The sequence below is a fragment of the Mustela erminea genome, chromosome 7 (assembly GCF_009829155.1).
Source record: "Mustela erminea isolate mMusErm1 chromosome 7, mMusErm1.Pri, whole genome shotgun sequence".
In the NCBI taxonomy this organism is placed as follows: domain Eukaryota; kingdom Metazoa; phylum Chordata; class Mammalia; order Carnivora; family Mustelidae; genus Mustela; species Mustela erminea.
Genome location: NC_045620.1, coordinates 43,015,523 through 43,036,636, shown reverse-complemented (window position 1 = coordinate 43,036,636; position 21,114 = coordinate 43,015,523). Strand labels below are relative to the sequence as shown.

The window sequence follows — 21,114 nt, the reverse complement described above, 5'->3', positions numbered from 1 at the left end:
AAAGTGTAGGTATTTACCTCCCTATAGAACATTAACCAGAAATCCTATTCTAATATTTCTTTCTCCGGTGCCTAAATTATCCTGCTTAACTAACTGAGCCACCCTGATGCCTCACCAATGCCTTTCAGGTATACTCAGTAATCCACAGGGCAGGGCACTAATAAAAAGTGACTGAGTCTCACAAGAGTGGATGCCAAACACCAGCTTGGGAAGAGGCTGCTCAGACTAGCTCTAGTACTGCAGAATGGGGGTTTGGGAGAAGAGAAGCTGGTGTGCAGCGAGAAAGGCAACAAGGCAGACAAGAGCCCAAGCAGGCTCAGTGAGAGGCTGGGTGCCTTCCCGAGTGGGGTACCAGGCTCTCCTAAGACCTCAACATACTTGGCTTTAGTTCTGAGCTGGCCATACACATTTTTTATAAACACCTCCTTTCTTTTTTTTTTTTTTTTTTAAGATTTTATTTATTTACTTGAGAGAGAGACAGTGAGAGAGAGCATGAACGAGGAGAAGGTCAGAGAGAGAAGCAGACTCCCCATGGAGCTGGGAGTCCGATGCAGGACTCGATCCCGGGACTCCAGGATCATGACCTGAGCGGAAGGCAGTCGTCCAACCAACTGAGCCACCCAGGCGTCCCAAACACCTCCTTTCTGATTTAAGCTCACTTGTGTGGGGTTCTTACTTGCAATGGTAATAGACAGTAGAGACCAGTGCAGCACTCTAGGGCACAACCCACATTGTCCTGACTTTGTATCCCCCATGTCTAGAATACTGGTAGCCACAGTTGGGGTTTAATCCACATCTGCTGAAGGAATGAGAGGTACCTGTACTGGTCCTAGTAAAAAGGTCAAGTCTCTTTAAGTCAGGAGTTACAAAATCTAGTTTATAATATACTTCACAAGTACCCAATAGTACTTAAAGAGCTGCTATAAATCCCAGGCTGAAGGTGGGAGATTGGGTGATTGTAACCTTCAAAGCAGTGCTAAAGCCCTACTTGCCGGCAACATGAGAGAAATAGAAAGTTACGTGAAACAGTCTCAGAAAACAGCTTAGGGAAGCTCAATGTGAAATTTCACTTCAACCTTTTCACTCATGTAAGTAATGAGGGACACCTCTGAAATACGCAAGTTGACTTTTCCTCAAGGACGTTATTTATTGCATACCACGAGTGTTTATATTTTACAGCAAAATTAAATTAAATGGATACACTTTTCATAAACATAAATTGGAAATCAAGGCCTCCATGAAATGCATATGCTGAACCAAAGTCCCAGTTTTCAGCATTCCGCAGTTAATCACGATTCTCGTCCAGGGCCACCAGTCCACGATTTGAAAAAGTTGAGGATCCTGTCAGTGACTGGAACAAAATCTTCCTTGTATGTGACAATTGTTTCCAAGTAAAACCCTTTCGGGGGCTCAAGCAATTCATTTCTTGGGACATCCTTTTGCTCCACTTCATCACCTTTGGAAAAAGAAAAAAAAAAAAAAAAAAGGAACACCTGAATTATTACCTTTTAAGACAGCAGTCCTTAAATTATTAGTTAAGTCTTGGAAGGAAATAAAATAAACTAAGGTAGGAATCACCCCTACCCCCGTCAGATTCCTGACACTATTTTCTCCCTGGAAAAAAGAAAAATAAACATGACATGACAACTATAAACACTGAAACGTGTTTAAATGCTCAATACTGGACACGTGTACTTTCAGGCCGCTGATAATCCTCAACGCCAAATGTCATTTTCAGCACGGTTTTTAGATTACAGCTTTCCTGTTTCCTTTTCCGAATGGCTTTTAGTACATTCGGATCTGTGCAACCGCAGTTTTAGGATATTTCCTTCGTTTAGCAAGTCCCGCCCATCAACTCCGCCCGTTCAGCCCCGGGCAACTAGAGTCCGCTGCAGGCTTCTACAGATCTCCAGCACATCTCTGGAGGCTGGGGATTTCCTCTTCCGCCCGGTAACCTGGAAGACTTTTTAATACTCCTCGGCAGGTGGAAGAGCTGAAACTGCTCGCCAACAGCGACCGGGCTCACCGAGGCATCACCTCTTTAAATAAATCACCGTCCCGTGTTTTTGACATTCCCTCTGGAATCTTACCCAGATTCATCAAATAAACAAGCAGCAGATAGGATTGAAACGATAGTTCCGGGCACATTCCCCTACAGCGAACTGCTCGCGACAATGGTTTTGCAGAATAAACCCGGTGCCTTGCGGCACAGCGAAGCCGCTTCTGTGACCCTATCAGGACGCCCCACCGAAGGCTGCCGGAGGGTCGTACCTGGTGGCTTGTGCTTTTTCCGGCTTAAATAAAACAAGGAGCCCACAGTGGTCCAAGCGCCCAACCCATATAGCACGGACATCCGCCGGTACCAAGATGTTGCCTGATCCGGGCGCATTATGCAGCTCGGGGAGGGTTTCCACTCCGGGAGGCCCAGGGCGGAGGCGGGCCTTCCTGCCGGCGCGTCACAACCGCCCCCGCCTCCAATGGAGAGCCGATTCCGGGAGGCCACTTCCTGCAATGGCCCGGATGCATCCTGGGGCTTGTAGTCCCGAAAGTGACACACACACCCCCACCCCCGACCCTAAGGTGTAGGGTTCAGGGGGCTTCCGGGCTGAGCTGCTGAGGAACAGCCTCGCCTACCACGTGACAGCAAATGTCAATTTCTCTGAACAAGCTTGTAGCGTGGAAAATTGTAACACCTGCCTTACACAGGATTCAGATGGTATTTGTAAAGATTAAGTATCCTCCTCCAGCAGCTCTCAGATATGCGAGAATGCCTGTCTACCCCCGAAGCTTTCCCCACTTTTCTTTCTAGAACCCAGTCCGGATGAGCCTTGGGTCCCCTCTGGTCAAAGTTGATCTTTCCACTGGTCTGGGTCCTATGCTTTACTGCCTCCTCAGGATTACGCTCTAACTCTACTCACATCTCAAAAACACATCTCCTTTTGATGAGGGACCAGGAGGCTGGCTGAGGACAATGCAAAAGCTGGCACCTTGCATCCCCTCTCCACCTGCTCCCCTCGGTAGTACATGTGACATTCCTCAGGCACCCCTGACTGCCCTAAAAGAAAAACAAATAGTTAGCTTGCAGAGATCACAGTCCTGCAAGACAGGAGTCTCCCTTGGTTTACAGAAGTCCTTGAGATTTACAACAAAGAAGTTACCTTATCAATAGCCCAATTTCCAGAGGGGAACAATTCAGTTCCTCAAGCCCTAATGTCACCCTCCCCTCCATAAACAAAACTGAAGGAGGCTGAGGTAGAAGGAAATGTAAATAAAGTTAAGTTTCTTCGAAACCCAAATCTCACTAACAAGGACGCTTGATAGCAGGGATGTGACATTCCACCAGGAAACTCCCAATTGTCTTCATGCTAGTGCTTCATTAAAGGGAAAAACAGCCTTGGCTTGATAGTAACCAGGCCTTCAATATCCTGACAGTCTTCTTTACCCTGATAGCCCTTCTAAACACACACTTTGTCCTCACCTACCCAACTCCTGTGTATATAATCAGCCACTCCTCACATCCCCGAGGCAGCAGCTCTTTCTGCCCAGGGGTCCTGTCCCCGTGCTTTAATAAACCGCCATTTTGCATCAAAATGTGTAAAGAATTCTTCCTTGGTTATCGGCTCCAGACCTCACCCCACAGAACCTCACCTAGGTTCAAGAACTTCATCACTTTGACTCTGCCTACCTTCCAGCTTTTCTCTTAACCATGCATTTCTAAATTCAAAGCATAATCTACCACTACTCCAACAGACCAAATTAACTTTGAGAGGAGAAGTGATGTACTTGCCATAGCGTGGACATTCAGTAAATTGCCATATCCAGTAACTACGTTTCAGCCATAATCAAATTTTATCTCTAAAGCATTTGACACCATTGACCATACCTGCTCCTTTCATAGCTACAGAAACATAATTTTCTTCTGTATCTCTGTGTCCGTCAGGGCTCTTTCCACTTCTCCCACCCTTTAGAAATTGTTTTGCCATACACAAAAATTTAACTCTAAATGGATCATAGGCTTAAATGCAAAAGCTAAAACTACAAACCTAGGAGAAAACACATGAGAAAAATTTGCCTCCTTGGGATGGGTAAAATTTTTTAGAATATAGACAGCATGAACCATAAAACAAATACTGGTAAATTGGACTTTTTCAAAATTAAAACTTTTGTTCTTCAGAAGTCACAGTTAAGAAAATTAAAGAAGCCACAACATATTCAAATACCTATATTTGACCAAGGATTTCTATCCAGAATATAAAAGGACAACTTAAAATTCAATTATAAAAAGACAACCCTACTAGTAAGAATCAGGCAATAAATTTGAGCAAACTCTTAACAAAATAAGATATACAATTGGGGTATCTGGGTGGCTCAGTGGGTTAAGCCTCTGCCTTTGACTGGGGTCATGATCTCAGGGTCCTGGAATCAAGCCCCACATGGGGCTCTCTGCTCAGCGGGGAGCCTGCTTCCCCCCTCTCTGCCTGCCTCTCTGCCTACTTGTGATCTCTCTCTCTGTCAAATAAATAAAAATTTTTTAAAAAAAGATATACTAACGGCCAATGATGAGGGAGCAGAAGGTTGGCTGAGGACAAAGCAAAAGCTGGCACCTTGCACCCCCTCTCCACCCGCTCCCCACTGGTAATATGTGTGACATTCCTCAGGCACCCCTGGCTGCCCTAAAAGAAAAACGAATAGTTAACTTGCAGAGATCACAATCCTGCAAGACAGGAGTCTCCCTTGGTTTACAAATGTCCTAGAGATTTACAACAAAGAAGCTATCTTAACAACAGCACAATTTCCAGAGGCAAATAACTCAGTTTCTCAAGCCGTAACATCACCCTCCCCTCCATAAAACTGAAGGAGGCTGTGGTAGAAGGAAATGTAAATAAAGTTAAATTTCTTCTAAACCCAAATCTCACTAACAAGGACACTTGATAGGAGAAGTGTGAAACTTTATCTCTAAACCTCCAAGATAGTTGTCAGCAATCATTCCCAAGCATATGACCCACTGATATACATCTAAAGGGTCTCACAAGAAGAGAGTTTTACTAGTAATAAATAACCTTTCTCCCAACAATAGCTAGCCCCTCAGGGTCCTGGAGACCTTGCTTCCAAAATCCTTAGAGACTAACATCATCCCCTTTGTCCTCACCTGCCCAACTCCTGTGTATATAATCAACCACTCCTCAGGATGGCGGGGCAGCAGCTCTTTCTGCCCACGGGTCCTGTCCCCGTGCTTTAATAAACCACCATTTTGCACCAAAGATGTCTCAAGAATTCTTTTTGGTCATCGGCTCCGGACCTCACCCCACCGAACCTCACCTAGGTTCTAGAACTTCATCAGCCAATAAGCACAGGGACCTCATTAGTCATCGCAGAAATGCAAATTAAAACCACAAGACACAATTGTGCACCTATTAGAATAACTAAAATCTATATTAAGAATACCAAGAGTTGGGGTGCCTGGGTGGCTCAGTGGGTTGGGACCTCAGCCTTTGGCTTGGGTCATGGTCTCAGGGTCCTGGGATCAAGCCCCGCTTTGGGCTCTCTGCTTGGCAGGGAGCCTGCTTCCCCTTCTCTCTGTGCTTGCCTCTCTGCCTACTTCTGATCTCTGTCTGTCAAATAAATAAATAAAATCTTAAAAAAAAAAAAAAGAATACCAAGAATTGTAAGGATTTGGAGCAATCAGACCTCTTAACTGGTGGAAACATAAAACATCACAACCTCTTTGCAATACTGAAAGTTTCTTAAAAAGTTGAACATACACCTACTATATTACTCGACATTCCATTCCTAGTAATTTATCCAAAAGAAATGAAAACATATCCACACAGACATGTAGATGGACTTTCACAGAGCTTTAGTCATAACAGCCAAAAAAGGGAAACAACCCAAATCACCATCATCTGGTGAATGAATAAATGAGAAATGATATACAACTTGGTAATAAAAAGAATTACTGATACATGCAGCTACATGGGGGAATCATAAATGGATTATGCTAAGTGAAAGAAGCCAGACATAAATGAAACTAGACAAAACTCTAGGAACAAACTAATATACAGGGAGACAAAGTTGACTAGCAGTTGCCTACTAAGGAAACAAGCGGGGGGGGCGGGGGAGATAGAAAAGTTCTGTATGGTGATGGTGGTTTCATGAGTGTACACATCTGTCAAAACTCATTGAACTGGGGATCCCTGAGTGGCTCAGTTGGTTAAGTGTCTGCCTTTGGCTCAGGTCATGATCCAGGGGTCCTGGGATTGAGTTCTGCATCAGGCTCCCTGATCAATGGGGAGTCTACTTCTCCCTCTGCCCCTCCTCCCCACTTGTACACTCACCCACGCTTACTCTCTCTCACACACACACACAAATAAATAAAATCTTTAAAAAACAAACAAACAAAGTGGGACACCTCGGTGGCTCAGTCGGTTAAGCGTCTGCTCAGGTCATGATCCAGAGGTCCTGGGATGGAGTCCCACATTGGGCTCCCTGCTCAGCGGGGAGCCTTCTTCTCACTCTGCCTGCTGTTCCTCATGCTTGTGTGCTCTCTCTCTTCCTCTCTCCCTCTGTGTCATAAAAATGAAAATCTGTTAAAAAAAAAAAAAAAAAGGTGGTGGGTGCCTAGGTAGCTCAGTGGGTTAAAGCCTCTGCCTTCGGCTCAGGTCATGATCCCAGGATCCTGAGATCGAGCCCCGAGTCAGGCTCTCTGCTCACCCCCTCCTCCCCGCCACCTGCCTCTCTGACTACTTGTGATCTCTGTCAAACAAATAAACTATTAAAAAAAAAAAACTCATTGAACTATGTACTTTAAATGGAGCAGTTCATTGTATGTAAGCTGTACCTCAATAAGGTTGCTAAAAACAAAACAAAAATTGGGGCACCTGGGTGGCTCAGTGGGTTAAAGCTTCTGCCTTCGGCTCGGGTCATGGTCTCAGGGTCCTAGGATCGAACCCCACATCAGGCTCTCTGTTCAGCGGGGAGCCTGCTTCCCCGCCTCTCTGCCTACTTGTGATCTCTCTGTCAAGTAAATAAATAAAATCTTAAAAAAAAAAAAAAAACCAAACCTGGTATTGTTGCAAGATTTGTTCTCTTCTCATCCTGAGCAACTTTGCTCATGTTATTTATTATATTTGTTAATGACTGAAATCTGCTCCAAATTCTCCTGAAAGAAAATCCATTTTAATTACAACCAACCTGCTGGGCATTCTGTTATCTCTCACAAGCTCCCTAAACTCAAAATGTCCAGAACTGAATTTATCAAGGCTAGAAAAGAAAGAGCAAAGAACTCCTTCCCTCCTTTTCTGTAATTCAGAGAATGATTGATGTATCACCCAAGCCAGAAACTTGAACTCAGACTCTTGCCTAACACCCCACCTCTGTCCAAACACCTGCTTCTGTTCAGACCTCACCTGGATTCCAGCTTCTTCCCATCCATCCTGCCACTCTCCTACTGTTTTTGTTTTTTTAATTTTTTCTCCTACTGTTTTTAAAATCCCTAACACGGGGCCACCTGGGTGGTTCAGTGGGTTAAAGCCTCTGCCTTGGGCTCAAGTTATGGTCCCAGGATCCTAGGATCGAGCCCCGCATCGGGCTCTCTACTCAGCGGGGAGCCTGCTTCCCCCTCTCTCTCTGCCTGCCTCTCTGCCTACTTGTGATCTCTGTAAAATAAATAAAATCTTAAAAAAAAATAAAATGGAAAGGCCCAAGATGGAATAGTTTCAACCTTAATCAGATTTCTGTGCTCTTCTATATGACATACTCAATTAAAAATTACATTCTTGGGGTGCCTGGGTTGCTCAGTTGGTTAAGTGTCGGACTCTTGATTTCAGGTCAGGTCTTGATCTCAGGGTCTTGATTTCAGGTCAGGTCAAGCCCTGTGTTGGGCTCCACGCTGGGCATGGAGCCCACTTAAAAAAAAAAAAAAAATCCCCCAAGTAAGAAAAATATTCTATGAGGGGCACCTGGGTGGCTCAGTGGTTTAAAGCCTCTGCCTTTGGCTCGGGTCATGATCCCCCAGTCCTGGGATCACGCCCAGCATTGGCTCTCTGCTCAGTGGGGAGCCTGCTTCCCTGCCTCTCTCTCTGCCTGCCTCTCTGCCTACTTGAGATCTCTGTCAAATAAATAAATAAAATCTTTAAGACAAAAAGAGAAAAGAAAAAGAAAAATATTCTATGGAAAATGTACACAAAATAAAAGCCCTTGGCATTTAAAATGTGTTAAACACCTTACGATAGGAAAGGCCCTCCAGAACTCATACCAAAGGCAAAAGGCTGTAATACAAATTCAAAATACAAGAAAGAATCAATCCAGATGGCTCAACATCCAATTGATAGAGGAGTTCCAGCTTTGTTTTTCTACATAGGACTCAGTACCTTCTAATAAATCATGTAATTTACTTCTAATTTTTGTTGTTGTTGGTCTTCCCTAACTAGAATATATACTCCACCAGGGCAGATATTTGTTTTATTGGCTACATACCCAGTGTCTTAAAGACACTCCATACATAGCAAATACTGAAAAAATATTTGTCAAGTGAATGAAAAAATAGTTCCAAAGTTCTGAGAGAAAATTGTTTTGGGCCTAGAATTTTATACTCGGCAAAGCTAAGTATGAAGACTGAATAGATTCAGTGAATTATCTCCCATTAACTTAAGATACAGCAAATGACTTATGGGATTAAAGGAATTGTAGAACGAACCCAGGCTTCCAAACAAAACAAATTCCTGGATGACTTGTCAGCAGATGGGCGGTGATTAGAGAGGAGATCAGTGATCTCTAAAGAATGGACTTCAGGGCACCTGGGTGGCTCAGTTGGTTGGGTGATTGCCTTTGGCTCAGGTCATGATCCTGGAGTCCCAGGAATGAGTGCCTGCATTGGTCTCCCTGTTTCTCCTTCTGACCCTCTCCCTTTTCATGCTCTCTCTCTCAAATAAATAAATAAAATTTTAAAAAATCACTTGCCCCCAAATTAGAAACTCCTAGGGAAAACAACAAATACACGAAGTTATGATGCAAAAAAGAAGCAAACCGACCCGAGGAGTGCTAGAACATAAGAATGTAAATGACTGATTTTGTCACTGGGAACATTTTCCTTCAAATGGTGTAGGGCCTGGGACAGCAAATCCATGGAGAAAAATGTAATACTACCTGACTCAAACAAGGACATTGCTAACATTATCACAATTATATAAATGATCTTTATTTGTTTTCAACTTTCAGAATGAACTTTGAGACAAAAGACGTAACTATGGTTAACAGGTCGGAATGTAAATTTTACCAACTTTGAAAATAAAAAAAGAAAGGTACAGTCCATCAAAACTGGATGCTACAGAGAAAGGTCCTCATTCTGGAAAATGGGAATTGAGAGACACTGGCTAACACTGATAACATCAACAAATAACTCAAAAAGAAAGGTTAAAACCAGCCACCTCTGAAGAGTAGGTCTAGGCTCAGGGAGAGGAGGGAACCGTTATTATAAAGTTTGTTTTAAATCAAAGTAGTATATGCATAGTTTTAAAAAACAAAACAAAACAAAACAAAAAAACCACCAGTACCTGTTTAAGTTGTTTTACTTGATGCCCAAGATAACTGCATTATCACTTTGTTAGGGCCACTGATCCCCAGCAGCCACCTGGGCTGGGCTGTTTACATGTGAGTTAGGGACAGTGCACTCCAGACAGCTCTGCCTTGATGATCAAGTTTCACATATTTCAACCTTTCCCTCACTTAACATTTAGACAGAAAATGAGGATTAAGTTCAGGTAATACCTCTTGGGGGGGTCACTAAAAACATACACATACACACATAGAGACTTCAGGAAATCAAATTTGTATTAGCATTATTTTAGCCAGCGCTTGCTTTATCCAGATTTATTTCCTGTCTGATCATTATGATTTTCACCTAAATGAGTTGCCAAAATACATTACCTTTAATTTTATGTAACAGTAAAGTTAGGATACAAAAAGTATATAAACATCTACAAGTACCAAAACATTTGATGATGCAGGAAAAGGGACACAAATAAGGAATACAAATAAATTATAATCTAAAGAGTTACATACAATGCTTCCTTTGATTATTTATTAAAACCCACAAGTAAAGTGAAAGGAATGTTTTTAAGCCATTATCAGCAATTGTGAACACAATCCAATGTGTTCTTTGATGTTCTGCTCACATCTTCTAGCTTAACAAGCACTGGAAACAGCCAGCTTCTTCAAATGATCCATGAACACCTGCAGGCTAACGTCATCAGTTAGGATGGGTGCTCCTGTTTCCTGAAATTTAATGGTAAAGATTAACTGGCAGGTATCTGAAAAGCTGGTTAGCATTTATGAATTACTAAGGACGCTTCCGCCGCCTCAGAACATTCACAGTGCTACCTGCTCTGCTAGGAGGACTCCCGCCACTGCCATTCTCTGCTTAGCTAACTGTTCTAGCAACTGAAGCATAATTTCCTCACAAAACCCCTCTCCAACCCACTGAGGTCAAGCCATCCCCTGCCACTATAGACAGTTTGGGCATATACCCTTCTGCTTTAATCCTCTCCATGGTTCTGATGACCGGCCCAGAGTCTGGCCACCCATCAAACATGAGCTCCTGGAGGCCACACACCCTGTGTCTCACCTTCCCCATCACCCTGCCAGCACCTAACCCAATGTTCTTCATGCCCTGCTTACAAGAGAAGCTTGTATGGTAGTATATTTACAAATGAGTGAATGAGGATCTCCACTGAAAAGATGGTATCTGTACTATCAGAAAATGCTCATGATTTATGTAATGTGAAGGGAAAAGAACTGAATAGAAACCTTGAATTCTAGTAAGAGCTCAAATCTGTAAAAAGTATAATTAAAATTTTATAAGATGCCTTCCGGGAAGGAGTACCTGTACTTTTCCCTATTCCTATTCCTTCCACCATGTACAACTGGAAACCCTGGACATTTTATATAATAGAAATGTAAGAAGACTGTAAAAGGTGGAGAAGAGAGCAAACAAACTAGGGGCCCTGGATCCCAAGGAACAACAAACACAGTGGTGAGCTCCTTGGGTTTCCTTTTTGCCTCAAACATCCCAGACCTGGAGCTGAAAGGCTGGCAAACAATCACTGGCCACAGAAAAAAAACATAGAGAAAGTCAACTTTCTCTAGTTAAAGGACCAGCATAGCCTAGCAAGACAAAAGATGTTAGATATTAACTCCAGTCAAAGATGACAGAAAAAACTGTGGCCCCACACACACTGGCAAAGGCTGAGTGAGCACCTAAGATAGCCACCTTCACAAGACAGTAACAAGGGAGCCCATGAGGATGGGTTCAGAGAAAGCCAAGTACGGCACTGGGAATTTCCTCCCCAATGGCCAGGGGGACATCTCCCTAATTGCCATGGAACCAATAGAGACCATTCGGGGAGCCTGCACTTCTACCCAGACCTGGCAATAGGAAGATGTCCTCTGTGCCCCCTGCATTGGGTATCAGAGGCAGCCTAGTAGACAGTGCACACTTTCACCACCACCCAACACTAACAAGGTCATCTCCACAGCAGGATCAGTGGAGACTAGGTGGGGAGCTGAAACACCCATTCCTACCCAATAGTAACAATGAATTGTCCCCCACCCAGGTGTCAAGAGGCCAATGGAAAACCTGGATTGCTATCTGGCAGTAATGAAACAATGTCTTCCCAGCTTCCCTCCTAGAGCAGCATGACTAAAAGCCAGCTAAAATAGCCTATTTAAATAGATCCAGAGTCTCATAACAAATATGAAAATGTTCACATTTCAATAAAAAATCACTGGGCGCCTGGGTGGCTCGGTGGGTTAGGCCGCTGCCTTCGGCTCGGGTCATGATCTCAGGGTCCTGGGATCGAGTCCCGCATCGGGCTCTCTGCTCAGCAGGGAGCCTGCTTCCCTCTCTCTCTCTCTGCCTGCCTCTCCATCTACTTGTGATTTCTCTCTGTCAAATAAATAAATAAAATCTTTAAAATAAATAAATAAATAAATAAAGAATCACTTATCATCGGCACCTTGGTGGCTCAGTGGGTTAAAACTTCTGCCTTCGACTCAGGTCATGATCTCAGGATCCTGGGATCAAGCCCCACATCCAGCGCTCTGCTCAGCAGGAAGCCTGCTTCCCTCCCTCCCACCGCCTGTCTTCCTGCCTACTTGTGATCTCTGTCTGTCAAATAAAATAAATAAATAAATCTTTAAACAAACAAATAAAAAATAAACAAAAATCACTTATAACAACAGTCAAGATCTCAAAGTGAATGAAAAACAGACAGCAGGTATTAACACCAAACTGAGGACAGTGTTAGAATTATCTGACAGAGACTTCTAAGTAGCTTCAGTGAGCAATTACAAACACACTTGAAACAAATGAAAAAACAGAAAGCCTCAGCAAAGAATGTCTCAGGAAAGTAGATAAAGAAGAACCAAAGGAAAGTTTTATTTTATTATTCTTTTTTTTTTTTTTTTTAAGATTTTTATTTATTTGACACAGGGAGAGAGAGCAAGCACAGGCAGGGGAGTGGCAGGCAGAGGAAAAAGCAGGTTCCCCACAGAGCAGGGAGACTGATGGGGGACTTGATCTCAGGACTCCAGGATCGTGACCCGAGCGGAAGGCAGTTGCTTAACTAACTGAGGCACCCAGGTGCCCCAAAGGAAAGCTTTAAAACTGAAAACTACAGAAACAAGTAAAAAGCTTGGTGGATGAGTTCAATAGCAGAAAAGGAACAGAGACAATAATCAGTGACCTGGAAGATAAAATAATAGAAATTACCCAACTGAAAAATAGAAAATAAGTGGGAAAAAAATGAACAGGGCACCAGGGACCTGTGGAACTACAAAACACCTGACATTCATGTCATCGGAGTCCCAGAGAGAAAGGAAAAAGAGGATGGGCTGAAAAAGTATTCAAAGAATAATGGCTGATAACTACCCAACTTTGGCAAGAGAAATAAATACACAGAATCAAGAAGCCAAGCAAATTCTAAACAGGTTAAATCCAAGGAAATCCACACCAAACACATAGTACTTATAACAAAGAAACAATCTTAAAAGCAGCTAGAGAAAAATGACTTCTCACCTATAAGGGAAAAGCAATAAGGACAATGAATTTCTCATCAGAAACCACAGAAGCCAAGAGAAGTAGCAAAACATTTTTCAGATGCCCAAAGAATAGGGCTGCCACCAGAATCCTGCATCTAGAAAAAATATCCTGCATTAAAGAAGGGGGAAATCAGGATTCTCAAATGAAAGAAAACTAAGAATCTATCATCAGGAGACCTAAAAGAATGGCTAAAGGAAGCTCTCTAAACAGAAAGGAAATTATAAAGAAGGAACCCTGGAATATCAAGAAGGAATAAAGAACAAAGTAAGCAAAAATATGGAGAAGTATAATAGGACTTCCTTCTTCTCTTGAAGTTTATAAATTATGCTTCATGGCTGAAGAAAAACTATTAACACCGACTAATCCATGTAGAAGAAACATTTAAGACAATTATAAATGGGATAAGATAAAGGAATGTAAAGGGGAGTTAAGTTTTTTTTTTTTTTAAGATTTTATTTATTCATCTGAGAGAGAGAAAGAGAGGCTGAACAGGGGGAGAGCCAGAGGGAGAGGGAGAAGCAGACTCCCTGCTGAGCTGAGAGCCTGACATGGGGCTTGATCCCAGGACCCAGAGATCATGACCTGAGCCGAAGACAGATACTTAATCATCTGAGCCATCCAAGCACTGTGGTTAAGTTTTCTATACGTCACTTGAACTGGTCAAAAAGATTCTAGTCAACTGTGATAAGCTATGCATATATAAGGTAATACATAATGCTCTACTATCTACAACTGGGAGTAACCACTAAAAGCTACACAAAGAGATACACTCAAAAACATTATAAACGAGTTAAAATGGAATTCTAAAAAATGTTCAAGTAACCCACAGGAATGCAGAAAACGGAAAACAGAGAAATGAAAAACAGAGAAAGCAAATGGAAAAGCAAAAAATAAAACAACAGAAAGACCCAACGTATCAATAATTACCTTAAATATAAATGGCCCAAATGCAGCAGTTAGGAGATTAGCAGAGCAGATTAAAAACCATGGGTTATTTACAAGAAATTCATTTCAAATATAATACAAAAAAATAGGTTGAAAGGTAAAGAATGGCAAGAGATATAACATGCAAACAATATTTTTTGCATGAAAATAGTGAATTTTATTAATGTCAGATAAAGCAGACATCAACGCAAACAAAATGACCTGCAACAGAAGGAAAAATTATATAATGATATAAAATCAACCAACCAACACAACAATCCTAGATGTGTACACATAAACAATGGAGCTACAAAACAGGAACAAAAACTGACAGACATCAAAAGAGATACATATAGACAAACTCATGATTAGAGTTGGAAACTTCAACACCCTAAACTGACAACACTCATAAACAGACAGGGCAATCAGTAAGAACTCAACACCACCATCAACAGGATCTAAAAGGCATTTACAGAACACTCTACCGAACAACAGCAGAATACATACTCAGGTGACCATGGAACATATGCCAAGACAGACCACAGTTTGGGCCATAAAAAAAACTTCAAATTTAAAGGCACCGAAGTCATAGAAAGTGTATCTCCAGCCACAATGGAATCAAAATAAAAAATCAAAAATCAACAAATAATAAAATATCCAAATACTTGGAAACTAAGCAACATTTCTAAATAAACCCAAAGCAAGCAGAAGAAAATAAAGATTACAACAGAACCGATGAAATTGAAAACAAAGACAACAAGACACGAAAAGGAAATAAAGGTATTCACACTGGAAAGGAAAAAATAAGCTGTTTTCTATTTGTAGATGATATCATTACCTATGTTGAAAATCTTGAAGAACCTCAAAAAAACCTCCCAGAAGTACTGACTCAGGAAAGTCACATGATATAAGATAAATACACAAAAATCAATTGTACACATATACTGGTAATGAACACCTGGGCACTGACATCAAAACTACAATACCAATCACAATTCCTAAAAAAAAAAAAAAAAAAGAAAAAAAGAAAAATGTGAAAACATTTAACACTAAGTAAAGAAATCAAAACAGAGTGGAAGACAAAATGAATTCACAGATTGGAAGGCTCAGCACTGTAAAGATGTCAATTCTCCCCCAAACTATACAGAAGACTGATGTAATTCTTATCAAAATCCCAGCAAGTTTTTAAAGACATAAGCAAAATTATCCTAAAATTTTTATGTAGAAGCAAAGAAACTGGAATAGCTAAGTCATTTTTGAAAAAGAAGTTGGAGAAATCGGAAAATTTGAAGACTGACTTACTATACAGCTATAGTAATCAAGACTGTGTTATTGGTAGAGTGATAGAAACACAGATCAACATAACAGAGCAGAAAACCCAGAAATGGACTCACACAAATAAGATCAACTAACCTTTGATGAAGACACAAAGTAATTCAAAGGAAGCAAGACATCCTTTAAACAAATGGTATGAGCAGTTAGACATCCACATGCATAAAATAAAACTAAGCCTCACATCTCACACACACACAAAAATTTTTTTTTAAATATTTAATTTATTTATTTTGCAGGGAGAGATATCACAAGTAGGCAGAGAGATGGGGGGGGGGAGGGAAGCAGGCTCCCTGCTGAGCAAAGCGCCAGATGCGGGGCTCAATCCCAGGACGCTGAGATCATGACCTGAGCCAAAGGCAGAGGCTTAACCCACTGAGCCACCCAGGCACCCCACAAAAATTAACTCAAAATGGATCACAGACTGAAATGGAAATGTAAAATTAGACAAACAAATATGGCAGATCTTTGGGACCCAGGGCTAGGCAGAGTTCTCAGACTTGGCACCAAAAGCACAATCCATAAAAGGAAAAACTACTAAAGTGGATTTCATAAAAATTAAACATTTTTGCTCTGCAAAAGGCCCTGTAAAGAAGATATACATACAGACAAGCTAGAAGTGAGAGAAAATATTTACAAATTACGTATTTGACAAAAAGAACTCAAAACTCAACAGCAAAAAAAGCAAAAACCCATTTATACGATGGTCAAAAGATTTCAGTGGGTTAAGCCTCTGCCTTTGGCTCAGGTCACGATCTCAGGGTCCTGGGATCGAATTCCGAATCAGGCTGTCTGCTCAGCAGGAGGCCTGCTTCCCCCTCTCTCTCTGCCTGCCTCTCTGTCTACTTGTGATCCCCCTCTCTCTGTCAAATAAATAAAATCTTAAAAAAAGAACTTAAAAAAAGAGAGAAAAGAAAATGTAATTTAGGGGCGCCTGGGTGGCTCAGCTGTTGAGCGTCTGCCTTTAGCTCAGGTCAGGTCATGGATCAAGCCCCACATCGGGCTCCCTGCTCAGTGGGGAATCTGCTTTCCCCTCTCTGCCTGCATCTGTGCCTACTTGTGATCTCTCTGTGCCAAGTGAATAAAATCTTGAAAAAAAAAGAAAAAGAAAATGTAATTTAAAACCATAATGGTATACCAGTACACACCTACTGGAATAGCTGAAATCAAAATAATGACAATATCAAATATTGGCAAGGATGCAGAGAAAATCGATCACTCATACGTTGCTAGTGGGCATGTAGAAGGAGGCAGTCCACTCTGGAAAACATCAGTTTCTTAGACTAACCATGTGATTACCATACCATTGAACAAATGTAATCCTGGGCATTTACCTTGGAGAATGGAAGACTTCGGTTAATGAGAAACCTGTACATGACTATTTCTAGTAGCTTTACTCCTAACAGCCAGGAACTGTGAAGGAAGGACATCCAGATGTCCTTCCACGGGTGAACAATAAACAACTCCAGTACACTGATAACACCCACAATACATCAATACCATGGAATACTACTCGACAAGTAAAAAGAAACAAATTAGTGATTCCTGCAATAACCTGGATGAACCTCTAGACAATCATGCTGAGGGAAAAAAGCCAGTCCCCAAAAGTTACATACCATGCAATTTCACATATATAATATTCTTGACAAAATCATAGAAGTGGAGAACGTGGCAGTAGTTGCCATGTGTTAAGGAAGAAGTGGAGGTAGGCGGGAAGTGAGAGTGACTAACACAAGGGCAAATGAGAGATCCTTGTGGTGAAGGAAATGTGTATCTGGACCGTATCTATTTCAATATCCTGAATGATACTGCATTCCAGCTGTGCAAGATGTTCCCACTGGGGGACAGGAGCTGAAGAGCACAGGGAATCTCTCTGTATTATTTCTAACAACTGATTGTAAATTTACAATTGCCTCAAAGGAAAGTTTAATTTTCAAAAATGTTACAAGAAAACAGTCAAAGAAAAAGACTGGAGGAGACCTAAATGTTATGTTAAATAATTGTTAAATATGTTAAATAAATGTTATGTTAAATAATTAGATAAAGGAGGAGACAGAGGCTGAAAAGTGAGGAGACAGAGCCAGTGGTGATCAGATGTTTTTACCCCACACCACTGGGAGAGAGAAGTGGGGTCGAGGCTGGGTCAGGGGGGCAAAGGAAGTCTGGGGAGATGCTGCTCTGTCTATGAAGAGAGCCAAATACAGGTCACGCTACAGAGTTCTGTCCTCCGGTCAAAGAAGGGGATCCACACAAGGCACTCCCTCCTGCCTCAGCTATGTTACAGAAAGCCTTCCCACTCCCCAGCAAAATACCTGAGTTATTCTGCTTCTAAGGCCAAAAGGGTAACTTGGTAAATAGGTGTTCAAAAAGGAGCCTGGCATCCTCCCCAGATACCTGACAATTTCTTACCTGTCCCCAGGCATACAGGTTATTGTGTGTCTGTGATGGGTTCACTTTGGACAAAAGGAATCGAGCCTTTAAAAACAAGAGATTTAAAGATTACAAGTGACATTAATATTAGTGTAGTAGAAAAAAGTTTTGACATTCCTTTTGTTAAATTAGTTTTGTGGGTTTTTTTTTTTTTTTTAAACCACAAAGGCATGCATTTCTTTACTGTAAGCCAATGACTCTCCATTTCTTAGGGTTCCTGAAGCATGAAGCATGTGTTTTATTTTGGCAGTCCTCTACTTTTACATTAACGTATTTTGACCACTGATTTAAGAAGTCATGTTTGGAAGTTTGCCTGAATGTCTGTTTATGCCACCACATAAAATATTAAACTATGCAGTTTGGATTTATAGCCATAGACCTCATGGAACCACCAGAACACAAGAGCTGGGACTCAACGCACTCACCTGGCTGCCTCCGTGCTCCGTGTTAATGTAGCGTGGCATTGGGAAGCGCGCCTGCAGAATCTCTTGGGCATCATCCAGCGGTGCCTGCAGGAGGTGCTTGAAGTTTTCATACTCAGGCATGTCCTGGTACCCTGCTTTACGCCACTGGGCTATGGTCTGAACCAAAATAAACCAAACACAACCATTGTGGAAAACACTGGAACAACAGTCTTCTCTGACATTCTTGACATTCTAACACTCCCACCATGACTCGTTTCGGGGAAGAAGCCATGTCAAGAATGACGAGTTGCAGCAGGTAGCAAAGGGGAACTTCCTCTGCTTAAAGTAGAGGAAGCAAAGAGGTGCAGCCAGGACACCCCCCACTACACAGTTCTCCCCGAAAGGTCAGAGCCATCAGTCACACCTCTTCCCTTTCTAACTGTACATACCAACTAGCTAAAAACACCCAGGGGCGCCTGGGTGGCTCAGTGGGTTAAACCTCTGCCTTTGGCTCAGGTCATGATCCCAGGGTCCTAGGATCGAGCCCCATGTCAGACTCTCTGCTCAGCGGGGAGCCTGCTTCCCTCCTCTCTCTCTCTCTGCCTGCCCACTTGTGTCTGTCAAATAAATAAATAATTTAAAAAAAGAAAAAAAGAAAAAAAGAATCCTCTGCTTTAGGACTGCTTAAATTCTTAAAAACAAAAAACACACCCAGGGTATAGCTGTCCCCAGGAGCCGTCCTGCCTTTCCATTTCCACTGCCATCACTGGGTCCAGCTTCCCATGTCCTTCCAGCTGGTAGGGAAATGGCTTCCTACGTGGAGTCCGTCCCCCCTTCTCTTCTCTATGGGCACACCTCCACACCCAACTCCAGTGCCTAGTCTCACAAAGACTCATCCCCAAATTCCCTGGGGTCTGGGTTGGGATACTCTTGGTGGAGGAGAGAAAAGCTGCGAGAATCCATGCGTGGGTGTTCAGTAGGCAAGTAGAAGGCAACATACTATAGAGTAGAAGGTAAAGCCAATCTCCCCACCTCAGCTGACACCGTGTCTCCCCCTCTTTTATCCCCATTGGCAACAGCTCTAGAAAATGCCATGTGCACACAGGAAATCAAGAAATGTTCGCTGACTGATTAGTACAGCTTTATAAATAACCTGAAGTGTTTTCACGTGTTATTTAGGGGACACTAAAAAAGAAAACAGCGGAAATGGAGCTAGGGGATGTAACAAGTGATCGATGGGTTTTACAAAACCCTTAGTCTGATACCAGAGGGAGGATTCTCTTTAGGTGCTTCCTTCTGCAGCCTGCTCTCCCCTTCTCAGTTTCCAGTAATATCTTCTGGGTCTTAATTTCTGACTGAATGGTGGCACAGAGGAAATGCCCATAAGCTCGTTTGGTTCCAAGAGTTCATCAGAACACTCACAACCAGTAGACATGGGGCTTTTGGGGAGTGAGAACCATGTCACTGTCTTCGTCTTTAGAATCCATCACTTGCATGCACTTGCACATATACTCAATAAATGTGTGAACGAACAGGATGGGGGCTGTGGTCAGAATGTCTTTAAGAGCTCAGCTGAAGGCACAGAAAGCAAATCATGATTATTGCTCCTACAGGAACCAGTGGGAACAGCAGTTGGTCACCCAATGGGCAAGCAACTAGCAGAGTGGGTATTAATATGTTGAAAAAAGTTAAAAACTATAAAATGCATATTAGTATTGGAAAACTAATTCATCCTAAGTTATTAAGGGAATTCTGAAAAACAATGTATACTTTTGCAGAATATTTGAAATCACATCTAGTATACAGACACTAGGAAGTCAAGTCAATCACCAAAGCAATTTAGTGAAGGTAAAGAATGGACAACAGAAGGAAAAGAATTTATCAATGAACATAATGTCCAGTTAAAGGATTTTAGAGTGATTTAAAATGACAACCTGAGATTTATTTACAACAAATATAATTAAAATTACTAAATATACAAATACCCCAGGGACCTGAGAAAGATTTTACTGCTATACTGATTCTAATAAACAGTGGATCTTCTAAGCCCAAATTATTTCAAATGCCATAAAAACCTAAATTAATAAAAAGAAAGCCAAAACAATAGTAATGAAAGAAATTAGTATCTTCTTACCTCACCAAGATAAATGACAATTTGGAAGAAAGTATCCATCAGCAAAATTCTCTCAGCTAGAATGCTGCTGCTGTCCAAGAGTACTGGCTGAAGAAAGAGGGAGAGAGAAGGCATTAGTCTTGCCCCGTTCCCACATAGCAACCACTTCAACCCCACACTTGGGGTGTCTACACAACAGCTCCAACGCTGCTGATGAACGGCACCTGGCACAATGGCTCTCTCCATTTTTAAGGAAAGTCCTGCTTTCTGCTCCCCGACCCAGAAGTTCTAAGTATCAACTTTGTATTAGAAAGAGCCTCCAAATAATCCCTCATCAACTGAGGAGAGAGATTAAGAACATCTTTTGCTCCAGGAACCACAGATAATCCCAAACATTTTCAGTTTGGTGTTAGAAATGTATTTTATCGGGGCGCCTGGGTGGCTCAGTGGGTTAAAGTCTCTGCCTTCGGCTCAGGTCATGATCCCAGGGTGCTGGGATCGAACCCCGCATCGGGCTCTCTGCTCAGCGGGGAGCCTGCTTCCTCCTCTCTCTCTGCCTGTCTCTCTGCCTGCTTATGATCTCTGTCAAATAAATAAATAAATAAATAAATAAAAGAAATGTATTTTATCTATTGGAAACACATTCTCTCAAATCTATTGCTCTAGATGATGGAACAGTGATGCTTACATGAAAAAGAACAACTTTTAATAGAAGTTTTCTACATTTTATTAGAATTTCTAATTCAATAATAAAAGTAAGGTACTTGTTAAGGAAAATTTGAATATTTGTACCCAAGTCCAACAAATATTCATCA

The 21,114-nt window shown here is 41.9% G+C and overlaps 2 protein-coding genes across 4 annotated transcripts in view; both read right to left on the bottom strand.

Annotated features, from left to right (window-relative positions):
• Positions 1-1,122: 1,122 nt before the first annotated feature.
• On the bottom strand, positions 1,123-2,454 carry SMIM26 (small integral membrane protein 26). The gene is made up of 2 exons (XM_032351513.1): positions 2,272-2,454; positions 1,123-1,456 (listed from the first exon to the last, which is right to left on the bottom strand). The coding sequence occupies exons 1-2, from the start codon at positions 2,387-2,389 to the stop codon at positions 1,290-1,292; spliced, it is 285 nt and encodes a 94-aa protein (XP_032207404.1). The 5' UTR covers positions 2,390-2,454; the 3' UTR covers positions 1,123-1,289.
• A 6,717-nt stretch (positions 2,455-9,171) lies between these two features.
• The window catches only part of SEC23B (SEC23 homolog B, COPII coat complex component), a 45,745-nt gene continuing 33,802 nt past the window's right edge, over positions 9,172-21,114 (bottom strand). For 2 of the 3 annotated variants that reach the window (XM_032351493.1, XM_032351494.1), the window contains exons 17-20: positions 20,321-20,407; positions 18,208-18,363; positions 17,762-17,827; positions 9,172-10,272 (exon numbers count right to left, since the gene is read on the bottom strand). In XM_032351493.1, coding sequence (XP_032207384.1) covers positions 10,183-10,272; positions 17,762-17,827; positions 18,208-18,363; positions 20,321-20,407 — 399 coding nt within the window. In that variant the 3' untranslated portion in view covers positions 9,172-10,182. Of the gene's footprint in view, positions 10,273-17,761; positions 17,828-17,875; positions 17,892-18,163; positions 18,364-20,320; positions 20,408-21,114 lie in introns of those variants that run through there. The other variant, XM_032351495.1, reaches the window with a different exon arrangement.